General features: G+C 36.2%; 1 protein-coding gene across 2 annotated transcripts; it reads right to left on the bottom strand.

Annotated features, from left to right (window-relative positions):
* Nucleotides 1-1,858: 1,858 nt before the first annotated feature.
* LOC117435713 (myb-related protein A-like) lies at nt 1,859-25,282 on the bottom strand. Of its 2 annotated transcripts, XM_034059084.3 has the most exons (16): nt 24,684-25,282; nt 17,664-17,769; nt 17,414-17,485; nt 16,643-16,735; nt 14,338-14,558; nt 13,867-14,056; nt 13,287-13,361; nt 12,208-12,309; nt 10,143-10,370; nt 9,300-9,665; nt 8,273-8,412; nt 7,828-7,942; nt 6,578-6,694; nt 6,384-6,491; nt 5,279-5,458; nt 1,859-4,968 (listed from the first exon to the last, which is right to left on the bottom strand). In XM_034059084.3, exons 1-16 carry the CDS (start codon nt 24,704-24,706, stop codon nt 4,843-4,845), a joined length of 2,262 nt encoding a protein of 753 aa, XP_033914975.3. In that variant the 5' UTR covers nt 24,707-25,282; the 3' UTR covers nt 1,859-4,842. The 2 variants fall into 2 exon arrangements, with proteins under 2 accessions (XP_033914975.3, XP_033914976.2); XM_034059085.3 differs by lacking the exon at nt 12,208-12,309 and having other exon boundaries at nt 24,684-25,280.
* Between the last annotated feature and the right edge of the window lie 1,387 nt (nt 25,283-26,669).

The raw sequence follows: 26,669 nt of genomic DNA, 5'->3' as shown, positions 1-26,669 counted from the left end.
ATTATGCAACAGACACAATCATTTTTTTTTAATTGTAACTAAAAGTAACTACGTTATTTTTGCACATAAAATGTAATGGATTACCACATTTCATTACCTAGATGAAAAAGGAACCATTAGTTACAAGTCACTGAAACATGAAATCAGATTAATGTAATATTATAGTTACTGTGTTACTCCTCAACACTCCATATAGTATAGTTTTCAGTACAGTTTATTGTTTGACATTTGTTGCTGTAACTAGGCCTTGAATTCTGCAAAGCAAAACCAAACAGTGCAATTACAGTAACTTATCCACTGCTTCATCTGACAATTCCTTAAACATCTGTTCACAGATCTGGGAAAACATCAGCTCCCAAAGCCAATTTATCACGTAGCTGTTCAAATGTTGTACAGGTGTTCCCATAAATTCTGTTTAACTGCAAAGATGTCACCCTGGGCAATTATGAAAATGTCTTTGTTGTAAATAAAATAAAATAAAATAAATGTGAAACTGTGAGGTTATTTATGTTCCCTGCAGGAAAAGGTTTTGATTTTTTTCAGAATATTTTCATATATTTAAATGTCAGTTGGACATATGCAGTATACTAACACACACACAAATGTACTATTTGAAGTGTGTATTAAAACATTAGACCCATCCCAACATTACTAGTAGTAGTAATAGGAGGCTGTGTGGCCCAGTGGTTAAAGAAAATGGCTTATAACCAGGATAACCCTGGTTCAAATCCCAGCTCACTCACTGTGACTCTGAGTAAGTTGCTTAACCTCCTTGTGCTCCGTCTTTCGGGTGAGACGTTGTTGTAAGTGACTCTGTAGCTGATGCATAATTCACACACCCTAGTCTCTGTAAGTCACCTTGGATAAAGGTGTCTGCTAAATAAATAATAGTAACTTTTTCAAAGACTTCTCACGGAAACAATGATCTAATTTCTATAAATTAATTTGCAGTAAACCAAGCCTAGAGCCTAGTTAACAATATGGTGAGACTCAGATCATATTAAGACAAAAGAGAATTTTTGGTAGATGTGGACAGAATAATTTAGTACACACTAATTTGTTGATTTAAAAATGCGTCTCCCGAAACAGAAGGCATGTTGAGTGTGCAGTGTGCCCCTTTTATGCAAAGGCAATTGACCGGATCTGGCTGTAAAACTAACAGACTTGTTGAACAATAGGGTGAAAATGCATTATTTCATGCTACACTGATCACCTTTACACTCGACAGCTGACCTGCGGTGTGTCCCCTATTCAGGAGGAGGATCCCTTTCCCCTGCTGAAGGCTGCATGTGGCCGCAGCTCATTCACCACATGAAACTGGACCACTGCAGATTGAGCTAACCCTTTCTTTACCAGAACGTGCTGCTGAAAATAATAGTGTTGAGCAAGATATCACAAGGCAAAATACTCCAATCTTCATTCCCATAATCTGGACTCTATAGCACTATGGTTCCATTTTTATTTCCCCCCCATTACGTTTTCTTTTTATTAGTTGCCCACATTAAAAGTGCCAGTTTAACAGGAATCTTCTTTTAACTTGCCAGCTGGCACCAAGGCCAATAAAGGACTGCATATGACTTACAAAAGCTACTGAAAGGGATGAAAATTTGTAGTTCCTAGATTTTCTATGGAGACATCCAGTTGAAAAATATAGCCTTCAGTTTAGGTATTGTTGGTGCAGTATTTTTGGACAAAAGATAAAGTGTGTCTATAACACCCACAAAGTTCACCTAATATTTTCTGTGATGAAACACACATTTACTTAAAATAACAATTTACCGTTCTGCACAAATGTCGCCTTTATCCAATGCTTATTTAAAACAAATAAAAATAGATGATACCACATTTTGTTGCATAAAGCATTTTATTATTTAATGAGTACATGCATTACAACGGCAGTCCTAAATTCTATGGCACAGTTGTATATAAGGCAGGTGATGATCCTCTTAAATGGTTTGGCAGTACAGAATAATAGCAATTTTGTAGTACTTGGAATAAAAAGTAATGCAAGATAGGTTCTATCTGAAAATGTAGTAAATAATAATAAAGAAGTCAGATTTCTCATTCATGCAAATTATAACTGCTACATGTACTTTCTACTTGTATCTCTCCAACCATAAAGCAGAGAGAAGACATTCCAACACAAAAACAAATATATTAAAATGCAACTTAAGAATCTACAGACAAAAGAATATTACAAAAAAATGTTCACGCAAGAGCAAAATAATACATATAGCGGTTACCCAAGAGTCAACGAATAGCCAAACCATGGGGTACTAAATGTATTACAAATAACTGGGATGTTAAAGGATTAAGTATTTGGGTTTTTCTCGGGCTTGGTCGTACATCTTCAAAGCATTTGCAGACAGACTAGTGAACTGTCCCGGAATAAGACTAGAAATATCTTTATATCAGCTCATTTCTTCCATATAGGTTATTTAAATTTAAATTTTAGCTGTATAAAATTGGGTAGGTTGGTAAGGACAGCAATGCTGAGGAATGTCCTGAGGCTCCAGTGTCTGAAGCAACATGTTTAAAGCAAGAAACGTAGGGTGGGTCTCACCATGAAAAAAAACACACCCTCTTAGGGCCTTAGGAGTATATTTAAAATGTTTTAAATATACTCATATAGAATAAACATAAACGTAACTGTATCCACAGCAGGATGTTATTATTTTTTTTTTTACTTCCTAAAATAATGCTGTCAATCACACAAAGTGAACCCAGTGTTTTTTTTTTTTTTTAATATGTATTGTTTGACCCCATGGGCTAACTTGAGAACCTTGGTGCCATTTTCTTAAGATTGTATATGCAGTGCATCAGATGCTCTCTCTGTCCATCTCTCAGTAGCAGCAAGCATATCCTGCCATTGTTGATAGCAGCACATCTCAGAAGTGGAGAGGAAGAGTGTCTAAATATTAAATAGCTCAAATACACACAACAGTATTATAGTTCTACTTTTTTTTCCTTAAATGTCAGTGTTCAATTTGTCATGCACACAATTATATTCAGCTAACATTACCAGCTAAAAAAAAGCAAAAACAGATATTTCTTCAAACAATAAAAGTGCAAATTACCTACATTACAGCAACTGAAGCAAAGTGTTGCTACCTGTACAGAATAAAACACATTTCTAGATGGGTGAATTAGGATAAAACATTTCAAATTAAATTTGCTACATATGTCTTAGAAATAAATAGTACTCAGCATACGTCTATATAATCATATACTGATTTCAAAAATAAAAATTGTTGTATTGGGCTTGAGACTGTACCGGGCAGTGGAAGTCTGATATTATTCATTTTATAGGAGATTTGTGGCAAAACAAAAAGAAAGAAAACAAAAATAAAGCATTAAAAAAAAAATCTATCAATTGCTAAATCTGAATTTATTCTGTAATAAATCATTCTAAAGAACATTCAATACATATTCCCTATCATTACACAAAAATATAGTCCAACTTATGTTTCTGCATACATTCTTAAATATATTAAAGGAGTGGTCTCCAATTTAGGAAAATAAATAATTACAAATCCAAACATGATTAATTTAGATAGAAGATTACAACTTCTACGCAACACAAGTGAGGTGACAGTGAAACAGAAATAAGTTGTCAAAACAGTACATGTACAGGAAACAACAAAATGCTTCTAGATGCCCAACATACATAAATATCTACATTAAGCTTTAGAGCAGAAAATAAATTAAAAAATGTACCTTTTCTTCCCAATTTACAACTTTTCCCTGCAGTTACACGCTGTACAATACATTCAATAAATGTCTCAGGTACGAGACTCCTAAAAGAAATACTGTGAAGAAGTTTATCAAACTTCATTCTGTCAAGCTGAAACGCATTCGTATTTCAAGTGCTATCCTGCTACTTCTAAACATTGTAGTTGCTCCTCTTCCTTCTGCAGCATACCAAGACCAGTAGTGCAATGTGAACAGTGCTTTTCCTTTCCACAAGCCTTCTTTATCTATCATTCATATACATATTTAAAAGCAGGAAAAAAATGTTAAAAAAGCAGCTCCTGGTAGCTTTATATGAATCATGTGGTTCAATAACCAAATATGCAAGCTGCTTAAATTTGGCTGTAAAATATATAGTGCTGAAAAACGCCTACATTTTAAAAGTCTATAAATCCACTTGTACTTTTACATACCCTTACCTGGATTTCTTAAATTGTTTACATTGGTATTTTTGTTGATACAAAGTAAATCAATTATTCTCTGAAGAGTCTTGTGCAATCCACAACATGAGTAAACAACACCAATCCATAACTCGGCCTATGGTAGATGGTTGGCAATTACAGTGGGGGATGGGGGTTTGTATAGTTATCAGGGACAGGAATTTTGTGGAAGAAATTTCCCAAGAAAACAAGAAATTGGGATGGGGGTGGGGCATTAGACTGTAAAATACTTAATTGCCAAAATATGTTTTTTTTGTTAGGCCAAGCAGATGTTTTATGTTAAGCTTCCTACACAAATGTTATAGAATGTAAGAGAACTTGTAGAAAACTGGTAAAAACAAAAAGTCCAAGTTCAGATGGACTTCACTCGTTAAAAAAAATGTAAACAGACCACCAGTTAAAGGCCTATTTCACCACAGTGTACTTAACGGTACACAACATTAAAACCTCATACATTGTGTTGAGGCCATCAGAAAATTAAGAAATAATAGCTTTTATACTATTTATACAAAATTAATAAAAAGATGTATCTAAAGTGTTAAATGTGTTTATATATAAACCACGGCTTATAAGTCGGGTACACTGTTCTGGTTATTTCACTATCTGTAGTGCTAATGTATGCCAGCAGTCTGGCACGTGACAAATTGAGTATTCAAAGAACAAGTGCTCTTGATGTACTCCCACTATTAAATGCATTCAGATATTTCCGGGCTTGTTCTGTCATTATCAGCTGGTCTTCTGTCTTTCCATATACAACTGTTTCCCATTCACTGTTCATCTGCAAAGAAAAAGGACAGGATTCAAATCAATGCCAGTTTAGCAAAAGGCTGCTGGTTAATATAATTCTTTCCCAAAAGACATTTAAAAATTAAGCTAAGGGCATTTAAAGTCAAGGAAGACAGACTGTATTCATAAGTCATTAGCTGGCCAGTAAATGCACAGAACTTCTAAATAAATGGCGAACTCAGAACAAAAAGAATGAAGCATGCAGGTGTATAATCAGCAGTTATGTGTTACTCGAATATGCTGCACTGTAGCATAACCAAACTGCTTTAAAAAGCATCCAACACAAGTTCTGAAGTAATTACCTGAATGGGTGTTTCAAATCTTGCACTCCTTAACATACAAGGATTCTCTTTTACAGATGGGCTGTGCTGGTGGGTTATACTGGGCTCCTCTTTCACAGCCACAGGTGAGCAGCTGCCTTCCACTTTATCTAATAACGGTGTCATGAATAAGGAGCAGGTGAGCAGGTTTCCAGACGGGGGCTGGAATTGAAAGAAAAGTGAGAAGACTAATACGATCTGAGAGATCCAAAACTAAAGCCTGTTTCCCCAGTCCATTTCACTGACTAAGAAACAAAACACTTTCCTTTTCCTGGCATACACTCTAATACAGCTGTAGCACGCAGCATAGCTCCAGATATTAATTAGCCATGCTACTCGGGCTAATGTACTCAGTCCCCTTACTAACTAGGTTTCACTGATGACCATAGTCTTTAAATGTTCATACAATTACTTCAGACTGTGTCTCACATTTCATGCTACACAGAAAATGCTGAACTATTGGATAGAACTACTTTTCATGTCTTGGCCACTCAAAATTCAACAAGCTTCCTTATTCCTAACTATCAATATGTTCATACAATATTTATTCAACAACGGTTATTGTACTTCCATAACCATTTAATGGATGTTTGTTCTATGCATCACCATTGTGTTCTGTGTTTCATAACTTGCAGCTTTCTGCCATCACTGTGAATGGTCTCCGGGAGTAATAGCCTGCTTCACATTGAAAATAAATAATGAATAATAATTCCCAGAACTATTTTAATTTCATACTGCTCTTTCAATACTGCAGACCTGTACACATGTATAGGACAGGTGGCTCAAAGCAAGAGACCAGTAAATTAATATCTTTGGCAATTTATATTTATTTTTTCAGTATATGACACTGAAACTATTAAAATCCAATACGAGTTTAATTGTTGTTGGAGTAAATATCAGGTCAGTTTCTCTCAACTGTTAAATAAATCTTAACTGTGTTAAACTACAACTAACTTGTCAATAATAAAATCAGAATTGGTCAGTCCAAACACTGGATGTATAACATTCATTTAAAAGTAATTGTTCAATTTGTAAAGTGAAAATTAGTCAAACTTAATAGTGTGTCACTTGAGTTTGATTATCTCACCTGTTCATTAGAGAGTTGGTCTTGTGAGAATAAGTGGACATCGAGGCCTTCTTTTTCCCAGGCATCCAAGACAAGGGATTTCCTGACTCTTCTTGCAGGAGCATCATGCTGTGATAGAGAAACAAAAGCGAGGGACTCAAACAACACGGCCTTATTATCATGAGCACATCATGTCTTGTTGGAATTTATCATACCTCTTGTTTCCAGGCCCTGAAGGCTGGTTCAAGTTCCTCTCTGAGAAATATATCCATTCCTGTCTCCTCCTTCAACACCTCACGAATGTCCTCTTCCAGATAAGCCAGTGGCTGAGGCTGGTAAAATAATAACCACTGTTTACATTTTTTTTTTCACAACTGACAAATACTTAGAAAAATAAACTTTACTCACTACTGGTTACTGGTTCTAAACAATACTTAAATGATTCAAAAAGACCTTCCTTGCATGTTGAAAGTAGATGGTAAATTTGCTGAAATAACTTCTAGTACTAAGGTATTATGTATCACGAAACAGTAACTAGAATACCCTTTCACCACTTTACTGTAAAACTATTTTTAATGATTGTGCTGGATCTGCACAAAAATTCAACTGTTACCATTAAATAATATCTATGAAAGTGAACATTTTGTGAAGTAAAGCACAGTTTTTCAATGTGAATGTAGCATTGTATTTTAAATGCATTTATTTATACGGAAGATTTACCCATTGAGACCATGGCCTCATTTACAAGAGGGTCCTGATAGACAATAAAACAATTACAATACAAGCAACAGAATAAACACACGTCAACAGCCTACAAAAAAGAACAACATAAATAAGACAAATCTGTATGTTAGCGTGGACTACAGGAACAAACAATGGCAAGAGGCTCTAAGCAATTCCCAGATATGACCTTTATAGCCAGAAAAGGAGAGATTGTCAAATTCCATCTTCATACTATAAGTAAAAGAGTTCCATGTTTTTGGGAGCTGATAGGTGAAAAATTAGTTCTCCCAAACCAACTCTTGGGACTGCCATAATAACAGAATCCTGAGAGGGTGCACTATAGCCAGTGTTGATCCTCTCCACCAGAACATTAAAGATAAGGAGGTGCCAAACCTTTAAGAACCTTAAAAACAAAACAGTACCAAAGCTTTGAGAGCCAGCCTAGTTTTATATAGATATGACAATGGTGTGTCAAAGAGGGACAATCTAGAACAAATCTGCAGCATGAATTATATATTATATCCAATTTGTGTAAAATCTTTAACATTAATGTCATATTGACAAGTAAGCTATGTATTTGTTAATATCAAAAGATGCTGTGAGAATGTTTTAGACTGATTTTAGAATCCGATACACTCCTTACTCAAACAATGAGGATATTTCTGGTGCTAATAAAAACGGACACTAATGAAGTGCCCAAAATATAGATGTTGAAGAAGAGTGGTTGAATTTGAATACGTACCATCATTTTTAAGGGCCCATACTTCTTTTCTTGGGCAGCAAGTGCATTCTTAAAAGGTGTTGGAGTCCGAGGTGTGGGGGCTAAAATAGACTTTCGAATTTTAGGTGTTCTGAACCTGTAAGGAAAATAAATTGTTAATAGGAAGACCTAGAAATATTTTAAACAATATTTTCTTTAAAAAACACTGTGTGCAATGAGTATATGCAGAAAGCACTGGCTTATTGTCATTATTACTTTTGGATACATTTCAAGCCATATTAAAAGGGAAACTTTTTAACACAGATGTTTTCAGCTTATTTAATTTTGTAACTGTTTTATAGATCTGTGTTTTGTATTGCTGTTTCTGCTTAGAACATTATTTAACGGGCTTACGACCTAGTTTTCTTTTTTCATCTATGGGGCTTCTTCTGAAAAGGAAAGAGTTAAAAGAGGTATTTTCTCTTACCCGGCATTTTCCTTCTGGCCTTTGGGCGTCATTTCCTTCTTCAGGGGAGTTGTGACAAGATATTTCTGACTGCAAACTGGAGTGGAGGTAAGGGCTGGGTTGTCCAGATTGAAATTTTCATTCCCAGAAATGTTGAAGAACTTGAAAAGAACAGAATACCACAGGATAAAGTACAAAAACTCCTTAAACAAAGTACAGTTTAAAACTATCGATAAGCAAAAGCACAACTGGTTACAGCAAACTAGGTTAAAATACATTTTAAAAATCACATTAAAAAAACAGCAGGTTTTAGGAATTAGTTCTAAGAAACTTGTTTTTTTTAGGTATCATTAACTTTTTTTCATCTATGTTTTATTTACTTCAGTTGGTAAGTTTGATAGGTAAGAGGGCATTTACATTATGTAGGACCACATTTTACTAAGATGTGTACCAGAAAACCAAAGAAAATATACAAGGGAAAATTCAATGTATTATTTAATGTATAGATACTGTACGTGTGTAATTGCATAAAAAAATAACATGACTTTTAATATTAATAATAATAATAATAATAATAATAATAATAATAATAATAATAATAATAATAATAATAATAATAATGTATTCTTTGTGGTTGTTATAACACTGCATTCTTATATCATCCAGGACACCATTGAAATACATTTTTCCATTTAGCAAAATAATGAAAAAAAAAAAAAAGTTCAGGTCATATAATTCATAGTTGTTTGCTCTTAAACTTGCCAGAAAGTTTTTTTTTTACTGAGATACACTGCTTCATCACTGCTGTACTAAACTTTTGGAATCTGAACCAGAATTAGCACAAAGGCCATTGAAGAAAAGTAAACGAAACAAACTTTAGTCCAAAATACTTTGAGGAGTGTTTTTTTTTTTTTTTTTCAATGTATAACATATGAATTATAAAGTTTTATAGTGTTGGATAAATATACAAAATACTAAACCCTAGTGGAAGCACTGAAGAACGTCATGGGAAAGAAACAAGGAAATACAGAACTGAAAAAAGGTTTACCTGTGAAGGGGAAAAGGGCAGTGACTTGACGGGAGTGTTTCTTGGTGACACCCCACTGGTGTCCATGAAGGAAGTGCCGTTTCCCTCGCTCGATGGGGAGTGGTTTGTCCTCTCCTTTTTCTTCCTCCTCAGGATGGACGGGGGGGTGCTGAACTTGGCCACAACAGGCGATGTTAAAGGAATCAGTTCCATTTGCCCATTGCTGCTGCTACAGTTCCTGCTCATGTCTGATATTGCGCTGCCATCGAACTGGTAGCCTAGAATCATGCACTCCTGGTTGTGTGGAAACAGAGCTGCAGTCTGCTTCATCGGAGAGGCCACTTGAGACAGGTCGAAGCTGGTGACATCGCTCCATGCAACAGGATCCTGTTCAATCACAAATATTCACTACTGGGTCATTGGAGCTCCAGGGGGACCAAAAGTGGGGTTTCAATCCCTTGCCTCAATGACTCACAACAATTCATTATTTTGGAGTAAAATCCTTTAAACAAGCTTTAAAATGAAACTAATGTTAACATTAGGTCAAATGTCATTCAAGTTGGCATTTTTGCAAGCTTTGGGAGGCATGAGTTACACTGTTCTTTTGCATCCACACATACCCTGGAACCCTTTCCTTTATTCCATGTGGTTTATATATATCAACAAACAAAGGGAGGAAACACTTCCCCAGAAATTGGTCCAGAAGACCTTACATTGATTTTGAATTATCAAAAAAGAATCAGTTGCAGTTAAACATAAAAAGAAAATTGAAGTATAATCTGGAATATTCCTGAATACAAAACTAATACATGCCATTTTTGGACAGCTTTCTCTCAAACATGGGCAAACTGTGAGAATACTCACAGAATCTATAAGCTCCAGTGTTTCTGCAAACTCTGGGATTGTCTGCAAGGACGACAGCACGGCACTCGCCTCCACTGCCAGGAACTTGCTGGGAGACGGCTGCTGGGGGACAGCTGTGCTCGGGGGCTGCTCGGCTCGGCAGTGTTCCACACTTTGGTCCTCCAGGCTGCTCACTGTAGTATTTGTCATGCAGCCACTACTGGACCAGCTAGAAAATCTTTCACTCTGCTGCAAACAGGAAACACCAGAAGGGAGAGTCAGAAATATGACTAGTTTTCAATTTGGGAGCAGTGGGACCACAGGGGAATGAGTAGAGGTGCAGCCATTGCATACTTTACAGCCTGCTTTACTGGCACGATAGTAAAATGTGCATCCAATTCTGGCTGGAGACCAGGATTTCATGCCAACCTATAAAGCTCATCACATTCTGAGGCATACACAATACCCAGTCCTGTGTAACAGATTACATGATGTTGAACTTTCACACGCAGTAATCCTCAGCACTCTCCTTCAGAATTGAGGTACAATCTGTATTGTATAGGAGACTTTAAAGCAGCAGCCTCTGCTGTTGGAGGTGGTGTAGTCTCTTAGAAGCAGGCTTGTTGGCTACCTGGGCCAGAGCCCCCAGTGAAGTTGGCAGACAATTGGAAGTGTTATTTTTGGATGAAAACTTAATTGTTAAGCCTGGCACACACTGCTGCAACTTCTCCAGAAAACTTTCCACATATTCGCTTAGAAAACCACGCAAATGGCCAACTTCCTCCGAGTGAAATGTAGTGAGCAGCAGCAGAAGAGGATGCAGCCTCTTTTCATAAACCAAAGAAGACTAACCGATACTGAAATCGTTGAGTCCGAGTTGAAGAACGGATGAGTGAAACATGAAACTGCTTTTGAAGGCCCCTTTTAAAGTGTTCCCTACACTTGGGTTATAAAAGGAGGGTTTTCTTTCCCCATCGGTTGCACAATTTATTTATTTATTTTTTTAATCAGATGGGAGGATCCACCTCAAGTTCAGTATCACGTTGCTGTAGTTAGAGCAGATTTCTGTTTTCCACAACTTGTTTCTCGAAACACCTATATATATATATATATATATATATATATATATATATATATATATATATATATATATATATATATATATATATATATATATATATATATAACACAGGTAGTGGACAAAAAAATGTAAACACCTGGGTAAATGAGGGACACCAAGTATATTGAAAGCAAGGGCTTCCACACAGGTGTGGCTCATACGTTAATTAAGAAAATAACATCCCAGCATGCTTAGGGTCATGTATAAAAATGCTGGACAGGCCTGGTTGCCAATAATTATGGCTAGCATGGCTGCAAGAGGAGACCTCAGTGACTTTGAAAGAGGGGTGATTGTTGGGGCGCGTTTGGCAGGAGCTTCAGTGACCAAGACAGCTCAACTTGCTGATGTTTTACGAGCAACGGTGTCTAAGGTGATGTTGGCATGGAACTCCGACGAAAAGACATCATCAGCAAAGGGCAACAGTGGGCGGTAGCACATACTCCAGGATTGTGATATCCGTGCATTAATTCGAAGTGCAAGGCAAAACAGGCGAGCAACTGCAGATCAATTGACTGCAAATTTCAACCTGGGGCGTGAGCAGCCAGTTTCATCAAAAACGGTCCGCCGAGAACTCCAAAGAGCAGGTTACCATAGTGGCCCAACGCCCTATTAAGTGATTTTACATTGGTGTTTCCATTTTTTTGTCCACTACCTGTGTGTGTATATATATATATATTCCAGTATTCTTTTTTTTTCATATTTGATTTATATATCCAGATGAGCTTGAATTAAAAAGATCCATCTTTAATAATGCTGTTGTTATTAAATTCTAAATCACTACAAACAAACCGTGCATACTCTTTCTGTGCAAAATTAGGGGTTAATAAACCGTTCACTGCTAGACACAAGGAAGCCGTTAGTGGGACTAAGAAGCAAAGCTAAACAGAGCTGAATGAGTAGGTGAGATGGAAATGAGTAGACTAAGCAATCTACGGAGTTGTGGGTGCGCACACACAATGTCCTTACACATGGGACTCGCTTTCTTCCAACTTCATTCTCAGCTGACATAAGAAGCAGCTCAAGTTCCTTAATTCTTTGCTCCTTATCAGGATCATCATCAAATGGATGCTGTAATAAATACGTAAGAAAAGAAAGAAAAGCAAAAGGAACGGGGAAAGGAGAGACAGGGAAACACTTGGTTTATTGGTATGTTATTTGGGGTATAATGTAGCAAGATGGCTGTAGCAGAGTTTTCAAAGATGTGGACCTCAATGGGAGACTACTGTTGCAGGTGGTGTGAACCTGTGTGTATATATGTGAAATTTTATGAAAATGTGTTACAAGGGGTTATTCCACATACTGTTATTGCAGATCAGTGACTTTCCTTTTCACTTTACTGACACCTCATTGTCAGAGCTAATAATGACAATCTCTTGGGAACCATCAGTTTTTTATGAAACTATTCATAAGCATTTGATACGAGAGCCTATACTGTATTGTACATATCTTGCTTGGAGTTGTGTTATATCCTCTGGCTTTAAACAGCCTTTAATATAATCTTAATATCTGCAACACTTAACATGCTGTAACACTGAGGTATGTCTTTGTTCGCCCTACTAGTTATCTTTTTTGTTTTGTTTTAAGATTTTTGAAGAGCTATTGTGTTAGCAGTACTAAATCAGTAACAGCTGTAAATCATGGGATGCAAGCACGATAATTTGCCTTCAAAGAAACCACAAAGAACACAGTGTTCACTGCAATCTTATATTATGGCTTGGTTATGTATTCCTTTGGCAAAACAAAGAAGAAACTTGTCAACTGAACAGATGATGATGCATCACTGATAACTCCGATACAGACCAAAGTAGAACTTTAAAGATAAAAAGTACAACATAGATTGTTAAAACACACAAGAAAAAACTAATGAGGTTTCATAAATCATAACAAAAAGTTAAAAAGAAAGAAAGAAATAAAGAAATAATAATAAAATCAGTGGAAATTAGGGATTACGCTTATAAAAAGCCATTAATAGACACCCATACTGAATTCAGCAACAGAAGCTTAAGCAACATTATTTGGAATAGCAAATACTGTGGTACACTTACTGGAACACACACTGAAGTGTCTTGAATACCTTCCATGCAGTTTCCATCTGCTGAACTAAAGGAGTACCCAGTAATCTTAAATAAAAACAAAACAAAACACCACGTCAACAGGTTGAAGTCTGAAACTGCATTGTTCACCCCATTAGAAAGTGCTAGAAAACCTCTCTCATGAAAATTTCCAGACTTTATTTTCACTTTGACTTATGTTTCGTAACAAAAGTTAATTTAATGTGTTACTGGTAAAAGAACCTCACCTAAGCCATACATTAAAGTTTATGCTGAACATAGGAAACTATGTGGTGAAAGGTAGGGTCCTGTTACTTTAAAACAGTAAGGGTATGAGGATTACTACCAGTGTGGCAGGCTTCACACCAAAGTGAAAATAAAGACTGGAATCAAAAAAGATTAACAGCAACTGAAGTAGATTTTTTTTTTTAAATCTTTATTTACTGTACAAGTCCTTTTGAGACAATAAATGTGTTCTTGGGTAGAGAAATAAGAAAAGGCATTGTTCAAATACAAAGCTAAGAACAAACACAATTATAGTCTTTCTTTAACAGTCATTTAAAAAAAGATTCACCTGAGATGGAAATGCCATGACAAACTGATTCTGTGTCTGTAAGGCATCCAGGTGGGAGTATGCTTTGGAGCGTCGTTTGGATGCATGTTTGGATCTACAGAGGGAGTTCGACTCGTCTTGCAAGTACCCTTCATGTTCCACCTTCCTCCGCATTGTAGAGTTCCAGTGGTTCTTGATTGAATTATCTGTCCTAAAATTTGAAATTATAAATTAAAACAGTTAATGTTCATATTGACATATTCCGTAAAGATTTTAAATTGTGCCAGTCTAAGAAATGAACTATCCCATGAGAAAATCTAATTTACCAGCAATACAGGAATTGATAATCCATACCCTCTCCCCCTAAGCAAAAAAGAATAGATCTAAGAAAATGTCGATGTTATGTTTTATTGAATGTCCACAATTTCAAGCATTTCAGAAGCAACAACTGTACTTCGGACAATAAGGCTTTTAGAAGGAAATGTGGCATGCCTTCCAGGGAGCAATTTAGCAATTTCCGCCCATCTGTTTCCGAGGCGTTTGTGGGCTTCATAAATGACACGGTCCTCTTCCTCAGTCCACAATGACTTCTTCACCTCAGGGTTCAGGTGGTTGTGCCATCTTTCCCGGCACTGTTTGCCAATTCTGCCATGGAGGTGCTTGGCAATCACAGACCAGCGCTTCGGACCGTATTTGTGCACAAGCTCAATGACCTGTTGATTGACCAGCATAAGAGAGATTGAAAACCGAATCAACAATGCAAGGGGAAATAAAAAAATATTTTAAAAAGTATGGGCTGCGAGAGCTGATCAGACAGTAATTACAATAATAATGTATGCATTCATGTACTCTGCCAGAGAATGGATTATAAGATGTTTTTTTTTTAGTGACCTCTGAATAAGCAGAGTATACAGCAATTACCTCTCCATTCTTATTTAATCCAGGGCCTCTGCATAACAAAGGCTGCCATATGTGGCAAATTGTGGTTTTCTGAGAAAGGGCTTGGTGTAGCAGGAACTGAACTCAAACCAAAACCACCAACCTTAATTCACTCTCACTCAGACCACTATCATTATTACATAATTGTTCTACACCTGCTGAGATCTGAACATGTGAAACAAAGTGGTTCTCACACAAACTTTCATTGCAACTCAGCCAGACTGTTGGGATGGAGCCAAATGGGCTACACTTCGAACCCTGATTACTGCTTAGTGCAAATACTGCTGATTTATCTGAAGAATCTTAAATAAAGGTATTACTCAGAATCTAAATGCTTTCTAAGATACCATTAAAAAACAACCAAATATTGTAAGATTTTAAACTATACTGTGGAAGACAATTTAAAATTAAATGTATACATACAGATAAATATTAAATGTCCGTTCTATATTACAATGTAGTTATTTCTGCTATTTCTTAACCAAACATGTGTTAATTTATTCAGTGGGCAGGGCAAGGCAAGCACGTGCTTGAGTTCAAACAGTGTGCCATTGACGAAGCTAACACCTGCCTCCCACATCTAATTAACAACAGAAATTACATTTAAAGTGGCTCAACAATTAACGTTTTGCTTTTAAATATACTGACCATTTAATAGCTTTGATTCCTGGCAGTATTCACATACAAATTTTAATTTATGTTTTGTCTTTGTACAGTATATGTATTGCAATATTCATATCAGTTTCAAAATCTGCAATACAGTTAAAAAGCACAGACACATCTTGATTTAGGGGCTGGTTCATATATTTGCATGTTTTTATCAGCTTGGTGATATGCACCAAATATGAACTCTATTTTTTCATGCATTCCACTTGCAGTTTTTGAAAGTGTTTTCATTTCGAAATATTATTATTTGTTTATTTAGCAGACGCCTTTATCCAAGGCGACTTACAGAGACTAGGGTGTGTGAACTATGCATCAGCTGCAGAGTCACTTACAACAACGTCTCACCCAAACGACAGAGCACAAGGAGGTTAAGTGACTTGCTCAGGGTCAAACAGTGAGTCACTGAGTGAGCCAGGATTTGAAACGGGGACCTCCTGGTTACAAGCCCTTTTCTGGACCACACAGCCTCCTATATTTTGAACATATCTGGCAAAATAAACTTTGATTTAAAGAAGATTTGTATTTAATTTTTCAGTTTAGGAAACATTTCATATTATAAAATGCAGCAGGCAAGATATTTATACTTCCATGATTTTCAAATTTGAATGCAAAAATTAACGTAACTTTAATGAATGCTTTTTCTCTGCTATTCCTGTTGAAATTCTAAAGTACAACTAAAAACTAAATAACATTTACCACTGTAAGGCAAGCAACACCATAATTTGAATTCAACCCCATTATTTTTTTTTCTTTTGTTCATTCTAGAAAAATATGAAAATAGTTCAGGCCAAACTGTGCTGTCACTCAAGTATGTGATGTAATTCTGAATACCATTATCATATGTAATACAATCACACCCACACAATGCCAACAGAATTCTCCCTGTCAACAGATTCTCCTGATCACAGGGGAGTTCACATTTTAGAGCAACACCTTGTAACAGTAAGAAGCACCAACTACACTCTTTTACGTAATCTCTGAGGAATAGTGCAAGGGCACACATGCAGTAAACAAAAAAAAACCAGTGCCGGGACCAAAAGTGGGTTCCTGTTTTATCTAAGTAACCCACCTGATATAAATAGTAAAATTCAGGATTTCTAATAGTATTCAAAAAGAAAATATGTTTGCTGCAATGGAATAACCCAGTGTGCACTGACCCTGTTTCCTCAGATATAAAGGAAAGCTTACTCACTCTTTTATCTTCCTCTTTGGTCCAGGGTCCTTTAACCAGCTCTGGGTTGAGTACCTTCTGCCATCGATGCTGACACTGTGCATCGGTCCGTTTCTATTGTAATCAAATTAAAACAGATTCCAAACTTAGGTGCCTCAAGCACTCAAACAAATTAAATTCCATACAAGTCTCTCTTTCTTCTAGATATGAAATCGCAGTAGAGTCTGTTCCAAAACATTCAGTATAAAATGTGTACACTTTAAATACACAGCTCGGGGCAGTGCTCATCGAACTCTTCTGATTGAGATGTGAAAGATCACATTTAAGGCAGTTAATGAGTTTTTCTATTTTTTTTTTAATGCAGTACTATTAATAATTCAGCTTTAGTTTCGAAGGTTACAGTCTAAGCGTTTCCTATTATTCAATTTAAGATTTCTGTCTCTTTAAGAACACACTGGTTGTCAGCATGGCCCTTCAAGCCAAAAAGGGTGGACAGCTCTGCACTCCCTCGTCTTCAGGTGTATTGCATAACATGTTCCAGATACTAAAAAGCTATCAATGCTCCATTTATAAACTCTACAAAGCACGATTAATGTTGAATTCTGGGACCAACCACAATTCAAGGCGTTTTTTGTTGTTTTTTTAAACCTGTTAATTATTTCTTAAAACTGTGAGTCTACAATCTGTTATTTCAGAAATTCAATAGGCGAGCCAGCTAGATTTTGAGATCTGAGTTGTAATAGTTAAAGGCAACCGAACATAATGCCTAGGACATAATATCTAGTTACTTACTGGAAGGTAATTTGAAATTAAATCCCAGGCTTCTGGTCCATGTTGGTCTACCAACCTCTTTAGCTTCTCGTCCTTTCAACATAAAAGGGGGAAAAAGTTGGTTTTACTTTCTACCAGAAACAAACCTACTCAGCCTACCATTTAGATCTTTATGTCTATCAAAGCACAGCCACATTTCCAAAATTATATTTGATACTGGGTTTTCAAATCATGTGATCTTTATCTGCAAATTACAAACCAGGGAGCTTACCTCTTCTCGGGACCACTTCACTTTGCTCAACAATTTCTTAGAATTCCTCAGCTCAGCAGATTTACAGTCTTGATCCTGAAGGACTCCTTCATCATCTTCATCCTCACTGTCAACAGGAGAGGCATTTGTATAAGAGCCGAGACAAATATTTGAAAATGACCAGGTTTTGTTCATCAAAAGTATCAAATAAAATATTTATAAAAACACATTCTACTATGCTTGCAGCGACAAGCACTCACTATCATGCCCCTTGTGAAGCCAGAGATTGCCAACTCTCATCCAGAGTATACTGTAGGTCTAGTCACGTCACATAATCACATGAATATGCATGTAATACAGTACTGTATTCTAATTTTTGTGTTTGTGATACAGAAATAAAAAATATGTAACACTAACTAGTACTGTAACTTGTTTGGATAGTGTTGGAATGACAGACATCTCCTTACACCCACAGATTATGATACTCCCAATAACTTCTCTGCAAAAGAATGGTCTAACCATGTTTCACGTGTGTGTGTGGATAGATAGATAGATAGATAGATAGACGTGTACATGCTGTATACACCTCCACTGTATCCTGTCTGCAGGGATATGCATCACTAGTGGATAATAAGTGTCACTGTAACTACAAGCTGGATATCAAGGACTCTGTGCACCCATCAGCAGACTGGGAGTGTTAGTCCTATTGTCTGCCTCACTTTATGACAGCAACACATACAGTACTATCATTATGTCTAATAATGAACAACAAAACACAAAACACAGTACTGGTACTACTAAAGCACTAGCATAACATGATCGCACAGCCATGCCAATGTACTAAATGCTAAATCTTTTACCATGTATAGCCATTTGTTTTACTCCATTGTGACTGAATTACACAGAGCTTTCTATCAAGCTCAATATTCCAGACCCTGCATACCAGAAAGCTGACTACATACATACTACATACATACACCATCTTGAGCAACAATTACTGCAGATATTTAAAATTTCTTTCTATTTCATATCTTTGTAATATTGCACCCAAACAGCAACAGTATTCCAGAATGATATTTCATTCAAGCCCAATCCAGTCTTTGTCCTCACTAGATAAATAGAGCACTAGCCTCAAGCTAAATTACCAAATGTACAAATCCAGTACTGTTACATGTGACAGCAGTGAACCAGTACAGCACAACTGACTGTTTGTTTAAAAAAGTACTTCCTCAATCTCGACCTGTTTTCCTCCACTTCTTCAGCCTGAGGGGAGAGGGCAATATTTGTGGCGAGATAGGTTGACCAAACGACCCACTAGCTTGGAGTTAAAAGAGAAAAAATGACACCAAACGATTGCCTTTAAAAGTACTGCAATTGCTAGATTTGGCCATAGCACTCAATGTTGTAGCTGCTAGTGTATTGTGGCCTGTTTGCAAGCCACACCCTTACCTCTCATTACAGATTTTCTTTTATTACAAGCCAGATCCAACCACAACCAGTGACGTACATGACACCAAAGTAAATTTCCAGGACTGCAATTAAACAGCAGGAGTTAAGCTGTAACAATGTTCGCAAACACTGCTTGACATGCGACTCCAAACCAGAGTTCAGTGTGGATAGATCCACTAACTACTGAAGGCTCTTAAAACCAATGGCAAGTGGAATCTCTCTGCCATTCACTTTCATTGGGATTCCAAATCCTGCTATCTTGTGACAAAACATAAATTTATAGTTGAAACAAATACAGTAATTCAACTGACAGTAACAGCAGCCAGCATCCAAGCTGAATGACTTCAAGGCGCATATAGTGCCCTTGGAGACAACAGTCTCCCTTTCTCATATGACCACTCGGAATACTGTACATCCAGGGCTCTCCCTGTAGTTATTACTTAAATATATGACAAAATTCAGAAACATCAAAATGTGTTTGGATATCCTAACAAGTTTGAGTGGACATACAGTTTATGTGGAACAATCAGGCAGAATATTGAATTAACGGTATCCCGCCAATCTTTAGCCAGATTATACAGGTGCCTAATTGAACAAATGTTGGCATTCTCCTCTTCTGTAATATGCCAAGTAGTTGGGAAACAGTGAGAAAGGCATCTTTCCATTGTATAACAAAGCTGGCCTCTGATTAAAGGATTGCCACAAAACTGTAACAGGCTGGTAGAATTACAGACTACTCTGTTTGAAATTAATGTTTAAATTTAGGTTCCGAATTTAAGCAGCATCAACGGTTTGTTTTTAAATAATCACAAGCAGTATGGTATTGAATAGCCAGACCTTCAGGAACAGAAGAACCTGTCACTGTTACTGATAGGGTGAACATTGGAAACAGATGTTGTACTGTTCCATAAGGGTTTTACATTGAAGGAATAGTTTCTTAAAATCATTTTTTCCCTTACATTTTTTTGTTTGCTATTTTTCTGTTCCTCTGATATTGGAATTCAATCATGTCCCTATACTGTAGCTGTTCAGGATAAGTGCAGTTAAACTGAGATTATTTTATTTTACAGTAAAGACTGTAAAAAGTTTAAACGTTATAAAAACAGCTTTCCAGTTTTACTGAAGGTAAATACAATTTAAAAAAATTACAATACAATAGACAATTAACTTAAAACTTGGTCTTGTATTAGATTACTTTCACAGAACCTGAACATTTGCTGAGGACTAAAGTAAGTATGTTTATAGAGGAAAAGCTATCAGTGTGAAAAACAGTATTAAATAGCTAAAGCAGATCCCAAGGTGGTTTAAGTTCAAATCTCTTCAACATGGAAGCACAGTATATCCAAATGTGCCTGCTCCTAGGTGGTTAGCTGGTTACCTGTGTGGTCCAGTGGTTAAAGAAAAGGACTTGTAACCAGGAGGTCCCCAGTTCAAATCCTGGCTCACTCACTGACTGACTCATTGTGTTACCCTGAGTAAGTCACTTAACCTCCTTGTGCTCCGTCTTTTGGGTGAGATGTTGGAAGTGACTCTGCAGCTACTTTAAAAACATACCAGTACTTTAGATTTACCAAGGGAGGTCTAAAACAGCCGTCACAATAATATGACTGGTATCATATTGTAAATGAGTCGGTTTCTCAGGGATGGAAATAAGACCCTTGTTGCATAGCAATTTCACAATTCCTGGTTTTAACTCAAGTTTGATTAGGCAGTGTATAGGTAACAAGCTCAGGCATGTCTTATTAAACTCCCAATAAAACCAGAAATGGATCAAATTGCTATGCATTGGGAGTTTCTTAATGGCAGTGATTAACAAAAACATTCACCACCAATTTGAATATCTTTTTAACAGAAATAAGTTTGTTGCTGAAGCAGGAAACCTGCCTGTATTCAAACAGTGCAGGCAGACTGGGGGTCCTGTCAATGACACGTGTGCTTGATTAAGCACTTGTTGATACAGCTTGGGTTCAGCAGAGCAGATTGAGCAGGGTTACTGTACTGTACAACTAGCAGACAAGCCGTTTGCTTTTTGAACCAGGTTAGCAATGAGTGGCTGGGATAAGGTTTGCCAAAAAAAACAATTATAATCATAAATTAGGCTGCGAAACAAAAACAGGGATATCTTGCAGGAAATAGAGCTACCACACCTACATTTTATTAAAATGTAAATGGAGTTTGGGGCTCAAATAACCCTTAAAATTAAATAAGACAGTTCAATGAACAGTTGTAGTTTTCTTCTGTAGTATTTTGTAACAGTCTGAACAGACCAACTAAACTCATAGTTTCATTCGAATTGATATTACCTGTATATATATGACCACTTTCATGACATGATTTAAGCCGCAATGTAAACAACTATAAGAATAAGTAGACAAACTAGTAGTTAATCAAGACTTTCTTTCTATTGTTTTTCTTTTTGTGACACGCTGGATGCAGGAGAGGAATAAATAATTTCAGTCGCATTAGCTTATACTTTGTAGCTTTAGAAGACTATCAGAAATACAAGCCATTTTTCAGTATAATAAATAATCAAGAAGAAATGTGTAATAATTATTTAAATAAATTTTTAAAAAATCCCTGACAACTTAACTTTCCCTCCTAAAATTACAGAATGCATTCTCAACATTTTATTGTACAGTATGACTGCAGTATCACCAGGACATGCTGAAGTCTAAAATGAAATACCAGAAATTGCTGGTTTACCAAGCTAAGAGTGGCAACACACATTCACTGTATTCTTGCTGGTTACCAACCTGTTTCTATTTGTTTTTTTTTAACAATCCTGAGCATGTATAACAAGCTCTTGTCCAAGCCTTTCAATTCTTGAAGCAGCATGGCCAGCTGAAAGCTTGCAAACCCACCTGGGTTAGCAAAAAAAATTTCATGAACCAGTGGCTCCAAAATTCCAAACCCACATAAAAGTCAAGATTACGTTATTATATTATCTTCTTGAAATGTATTTTTGTTTCTTGAAATGTATTTTTGTTTCCGACTGTAAGTCGCCCTGGACAAGGGTGTCTGCTAAGAAATAAATAATAATAATAATAATATATTCTTGTCTGTATGGTCCGGTCCTACGAATTCACATGAGCCTTATGCAGGGTACCATGGTATTTCATGTTCATTTTTCAGTTTTCTTATGCTTTTCCCACTCTTACAGTTTCCAGTGTTTTAATATGCTTTACAATACCGCTCTGGGCTTTACAATGCTTACCAATGCTTTACCATACTTTATTACACTTTGCTCCTGTATGCTTTTACTATGGTAAACGTGGTGCAAAACACCACACCTAATTGACAAACTCTAAATACCCAAAACACACAGCACAATTTTCCTATAAAAAAAGAGTGCATCCCACCACAACCATGAAAAGTACCAGATGCACGGCATGATTCACAATAAAATAAAGTCTTCCATTGATCTGGCCTGCATTTCTCACATAGTCATCATCCCACTCTGCTGCGAATTCTGGAATGCCACAAGAAAAATCTACGGTTACAGGCAGGCTCATGAATCAAACATCATGCGTAAGACTTCTCTGTCAGGACACTCTCCTCTCTTCAGGCTCTAACATCATGTTTGCCACCCTGTGCCTAACCCTTACAGGATGAATGCTTGTTCAAAAGCAATGCAAAAATCTGATAAAAGATCAAATCTATAAAGTAATTCACAGTAAGTTCTGTGCCTTGAATATGATTATTTTGGAGACCAATTAGAATGTTCGTCTCCATTGTGCTTTCAGAACAATCCACAAAGGTTGAGGATGGTCATTATGGCAAACTGGTAATAATGACACGCCAGATTTTGTAGTCTCAACAGGTTTACAAATAGTCCTGCTGAGCAACTATAGTTTCTGAATAGGGATCAGATAAGATGATGAACTGACACTGAAGTGAGAAACTGGATTATAAGGGGGATTCATTTGGTAGGGTCATATATTTTGTTCGACAAATACTGTTTCACCAGTTACTTCACAAATGCACCTTGTGCAACACAAACTGAATGTACAGTAAATGAAACTTACCTCCAAATTTCTTTGGATTTGCATAAAAACACCAAAACTTTAGACCACATTTTAATTGGGGCTTTTGTGCATTAGCAAGTAACACTTGAGCATATCCTTTTAGAATAACTGAAAATTGAAGACATGTTAAATAAAATAATCTTAATTGGGCGAGTTTAAAAAAAACACCCTACAGCAAGTTTTGAAGCCTGCAAGTTTTTATTTATTATTATTATTATTATTATTATTATTATTATTATTATTATTATTATTATTATTATTATTATTATTATATACAAAGGCTTTACAGACTGCCAAAAAAGTTATTACAAGAGAAAAATTGCCCTTTAAAAAATAATAATACAAAGTAAATGATCAGCTTTGCCACCAAAACGCAAAGTTAGTGTTATGGAAATGTAGCTGATTTCCCAGAAAAACAAACAAACAAAAAAAAAACATTCAATAAAATATTTTATGCAGTCCATTAAAAGTTTAGAATACTGTACTTATTAAAACTGCTGTCTTTCTGATTGAGACGCACTATTATAGGATTTTCTTTACTCCGACTGAATTATTTTCGCACAACTCACTCGTTGTGTGTATTAAGAATGTAGTGATTCTCGATTTTGCTCCCAGAAACAGGCAACACAACGGAGCTGTCAGTAATCTAGAATGTATTATTATTATTATTATTATTATTATTATTATTATTATTATTATGTGCTGCAAGTCAGCTAATTAACAATCTAATATGAATACGTATACTAGATATTCATCATAAAACTGACCAGGGTTTCAAATTGTACACATTTTCGAGAGTATTTTGATGCTTGACTTCATAATGCTTTTTTGCTAAGCGTGTAGCTTATTTATTTCGACACATAGTCCTAACCACTGGTTAATCTACAAGTAGCTGTATTACTGTATTGGAAAAATAAATATCTCAAGCTTATAAATGTAATAGTAGTATCCGATTGTGCTCTTAATTGGATGCCTGATGTCAAATAAGGTCCTGGCATGAATCGTCTGTCTTGTGCTGTTAGTGTTCAGACTAACAGGTGCTGATGTGGCAATATTATTATTATTATTATTATTATTATTATTATTATTATTATTATTATTATCAGTAGTAGTCGTAGTATTAATAGTAGTAGTCGTAGTAGTCGTAGTAGTGGTATTACTACGACTAGTTCTACATCATCCGCCTTAATATATAGCAATTGCAGTACATACACCACAAATGCATTACAACACAATACAGATTTTACGTAGAAAACCATATACTGTATGGAAAACAAACACTTTAAGGTAACTTAAACTATCTTATATAATATAATATCATTATATCGTCAGTACGCTACTGGCAAAAACATTGGTAAATATCATCTAGGTATATAAATGAAAAAACACTATTATTATTATTATTATTATATCCATCACTTTTACTAAAATACATTTATATGTGACTTTATATAGTTAAGTATATTGATATAATAAGGAAATAATCAGAAAGACGAGAGGTTTTAAGAATATTTCTGATGATTGCAATGCACAAAAATGCAGCACGTACAGTAAACAGCAGACTCACCTGCGAGACCTCATGCTGGCCATGGTGATGAGCTTTCTTTCTGGCAAAATAATAACAGCAGCACAAATATAGAAAACTGCACGATCGGCTACTTTATCTTAGTTCCAGTTTTATGAATACATATACAGTCAACACTCTGGCTCAAATCCACATGTAAGCTGCATCACCCAGGAGCTGTCAACCCTATAATTGCAGTTTGTGCTTCTTCGCTCTGTTCGGGAGATGCCAATTACATATTTACCGGGACAGTAATCCGATGATGTTCTACAATGCGACCTTTTCTTAGACTCAATCAAATTAAGTTGTAGAGTTTTTCTAGTTTTTGTCAGTGCCCGAGCCGTGGCTGTGAGTCCCGATTAGTGATGTTACGCATATTTTCCACTATTTTAGACTGTCTCGATCACTATTCATCCCCCCTACTGTCATCTGCCCTCTTTTGATTTCGTATTTTTTTTTGTCCATCCCGCCGATTCTCGCGCCCAGCCTCCTTCTAGAACTGCGTTTGAATCTGCGCACGCGGTTTCGCTGCTGATTGGACAGTCTGGTGGGGCGTCTGAGGGAGGGCTCGTGACGCCGGGTGAAGAGTTGGTTGGGGTTGAAAGGGATTGACAAGACATGCTGGGAGTTGTAGTGTATACTGTCAAGGGGTTAGCTAAGGTATTGTTAGCTGAAGAAAATACGAGACACATTTTATTTTCATTATAACAAATACCTAACCTCAGGCAATCTTGATAGCTGTTGAAAGAAAACTGGTTGAATGTATCTCAAGTACGTTTATGTTGCCCAACTCAAGTTACTTGAAAAAACAAAGCAGGAAAATGGCATCCCTTGACCAAAAGACATACTGCATCACGTTTTAAATTACGTTACAAATACAATAATATCAAACCGATAGAAAGGTATGTTACAACATAGAATAATGTACATAATTGTGTGTTTTTTTTTATCAACCAATTTTGTCATGTGGGTACTTGTACGCGCGTGGAGTCGACATTTTGCAAACATGCTTTTGCGTTTATTCTTTTTCAAATTATGTTTTAAATAACTAAAGTCGTTTTCATTATACTGTACCAACTACAGCAAGGGCACCGTATACACAAGTAAACAAGCATGTTAGTTGATATAGTATAGCGAGGAGGCTGTGGTCCAGTGGTTAAAGAAACGGCCGCTCCATTAAATCTTCAAATCCCGGCTCACTCACTGTGATCCTGAGCAAGTCACTTAACCTCCTTGTGCTCCGTCTTCGGGGTGAGACGTTGTTGTAAGTGACTGCAGCTGATGCATAGTTCACACATCCTTTGTAAGTCGCCTTGGATAAAGGAGTCTGCTAAATAAACAAATAATAATAAAGTATACATTAAACTTGTTTCTATGCGCAAATTCATAAAGCTAACGAGTTACGTTATTACTTGGCTGAAGTTGCATGGTTTGTAATGGGCTTGTGCTGCCGCCTTGTGGGTAATTTGATATTATCCACAACATGAAAGAATAAACACGTTTTAACCGTCCTTACGTAGAATTAGGCCCCTAGCTGTAACATGGAGAATTTTTTTTTTTTTTTTTTTTTTGAAAACCTTAATTTTGCGTTCATATATATATAGGGTACATCCTTGTTGATCATCCACTTCTATTTAATTTTTGTAACTATATATGTTATCATTCATTGGGTCTGCTTCTAAAATATACAAGTTATGATTCATACAATTAGCACACTGTACAACCCTGCATAGGAACCATCCATTAATCTATTGGCATGTATTTAGTGCTGTGCTAACCTATTGCATGGGTTTTTGGGACACTTTCTGTTTAACCACACAGTACACACTTAAAAATATGCATTGCCAAATGATGAAGTAGACCACAGGCACTGCAGAGGAATTGTCCTTTTAATACATTACATATTTTTCTGAATATGTAGGAGGTATAATTAATATTTAGTACAGTGAAAATTAATTGCATGATATTGATTAAAATATATATATGTAT

This window comes from Acipenser ruthenus, chromosome 3, assembly GCF_902713425.1.
Source record: "Acipenser ruthenus chromosome 3, fAciRut3.2 maternal haplotype, whole genome shotgun sequence".
Classification (NCBI taxonomy): domain Eukaryota; kingdom Metazoa; phylum Chordata; class Actinopteri; order Acipenseriformes; family Acipenseridae; genus Acipenser; species Acipenser ruthenus.
Note: the sequence above shows the minus strand (reverse complement) of the source record. Positions and strands in the feature narration are given on the sequence as shown.

Excerpts from the sequence above, each read along its gene's own strand:
- LOC117435713 (XM_034059084.3), bottom strand. The coding sequence starts at position 24,706 with ATGGCCAGCATGAGGTCTCGCAG. Across the intron at positions 9,666-10,142 it reads CACTGGAGCTTATAGATTCT|GATCCTGTTGCATGGAGCGA; the intron begins GTGAGTATTCTC and ends GTGATTGAACAG. Across the intron at positions 6,695-7,827 it reads ATGGGCCCTTAAAAATGATG|CCTCAGCCACTGGCTTATCT; the intron begins GTACGTATTCAA and ends TTATTTTACCAG.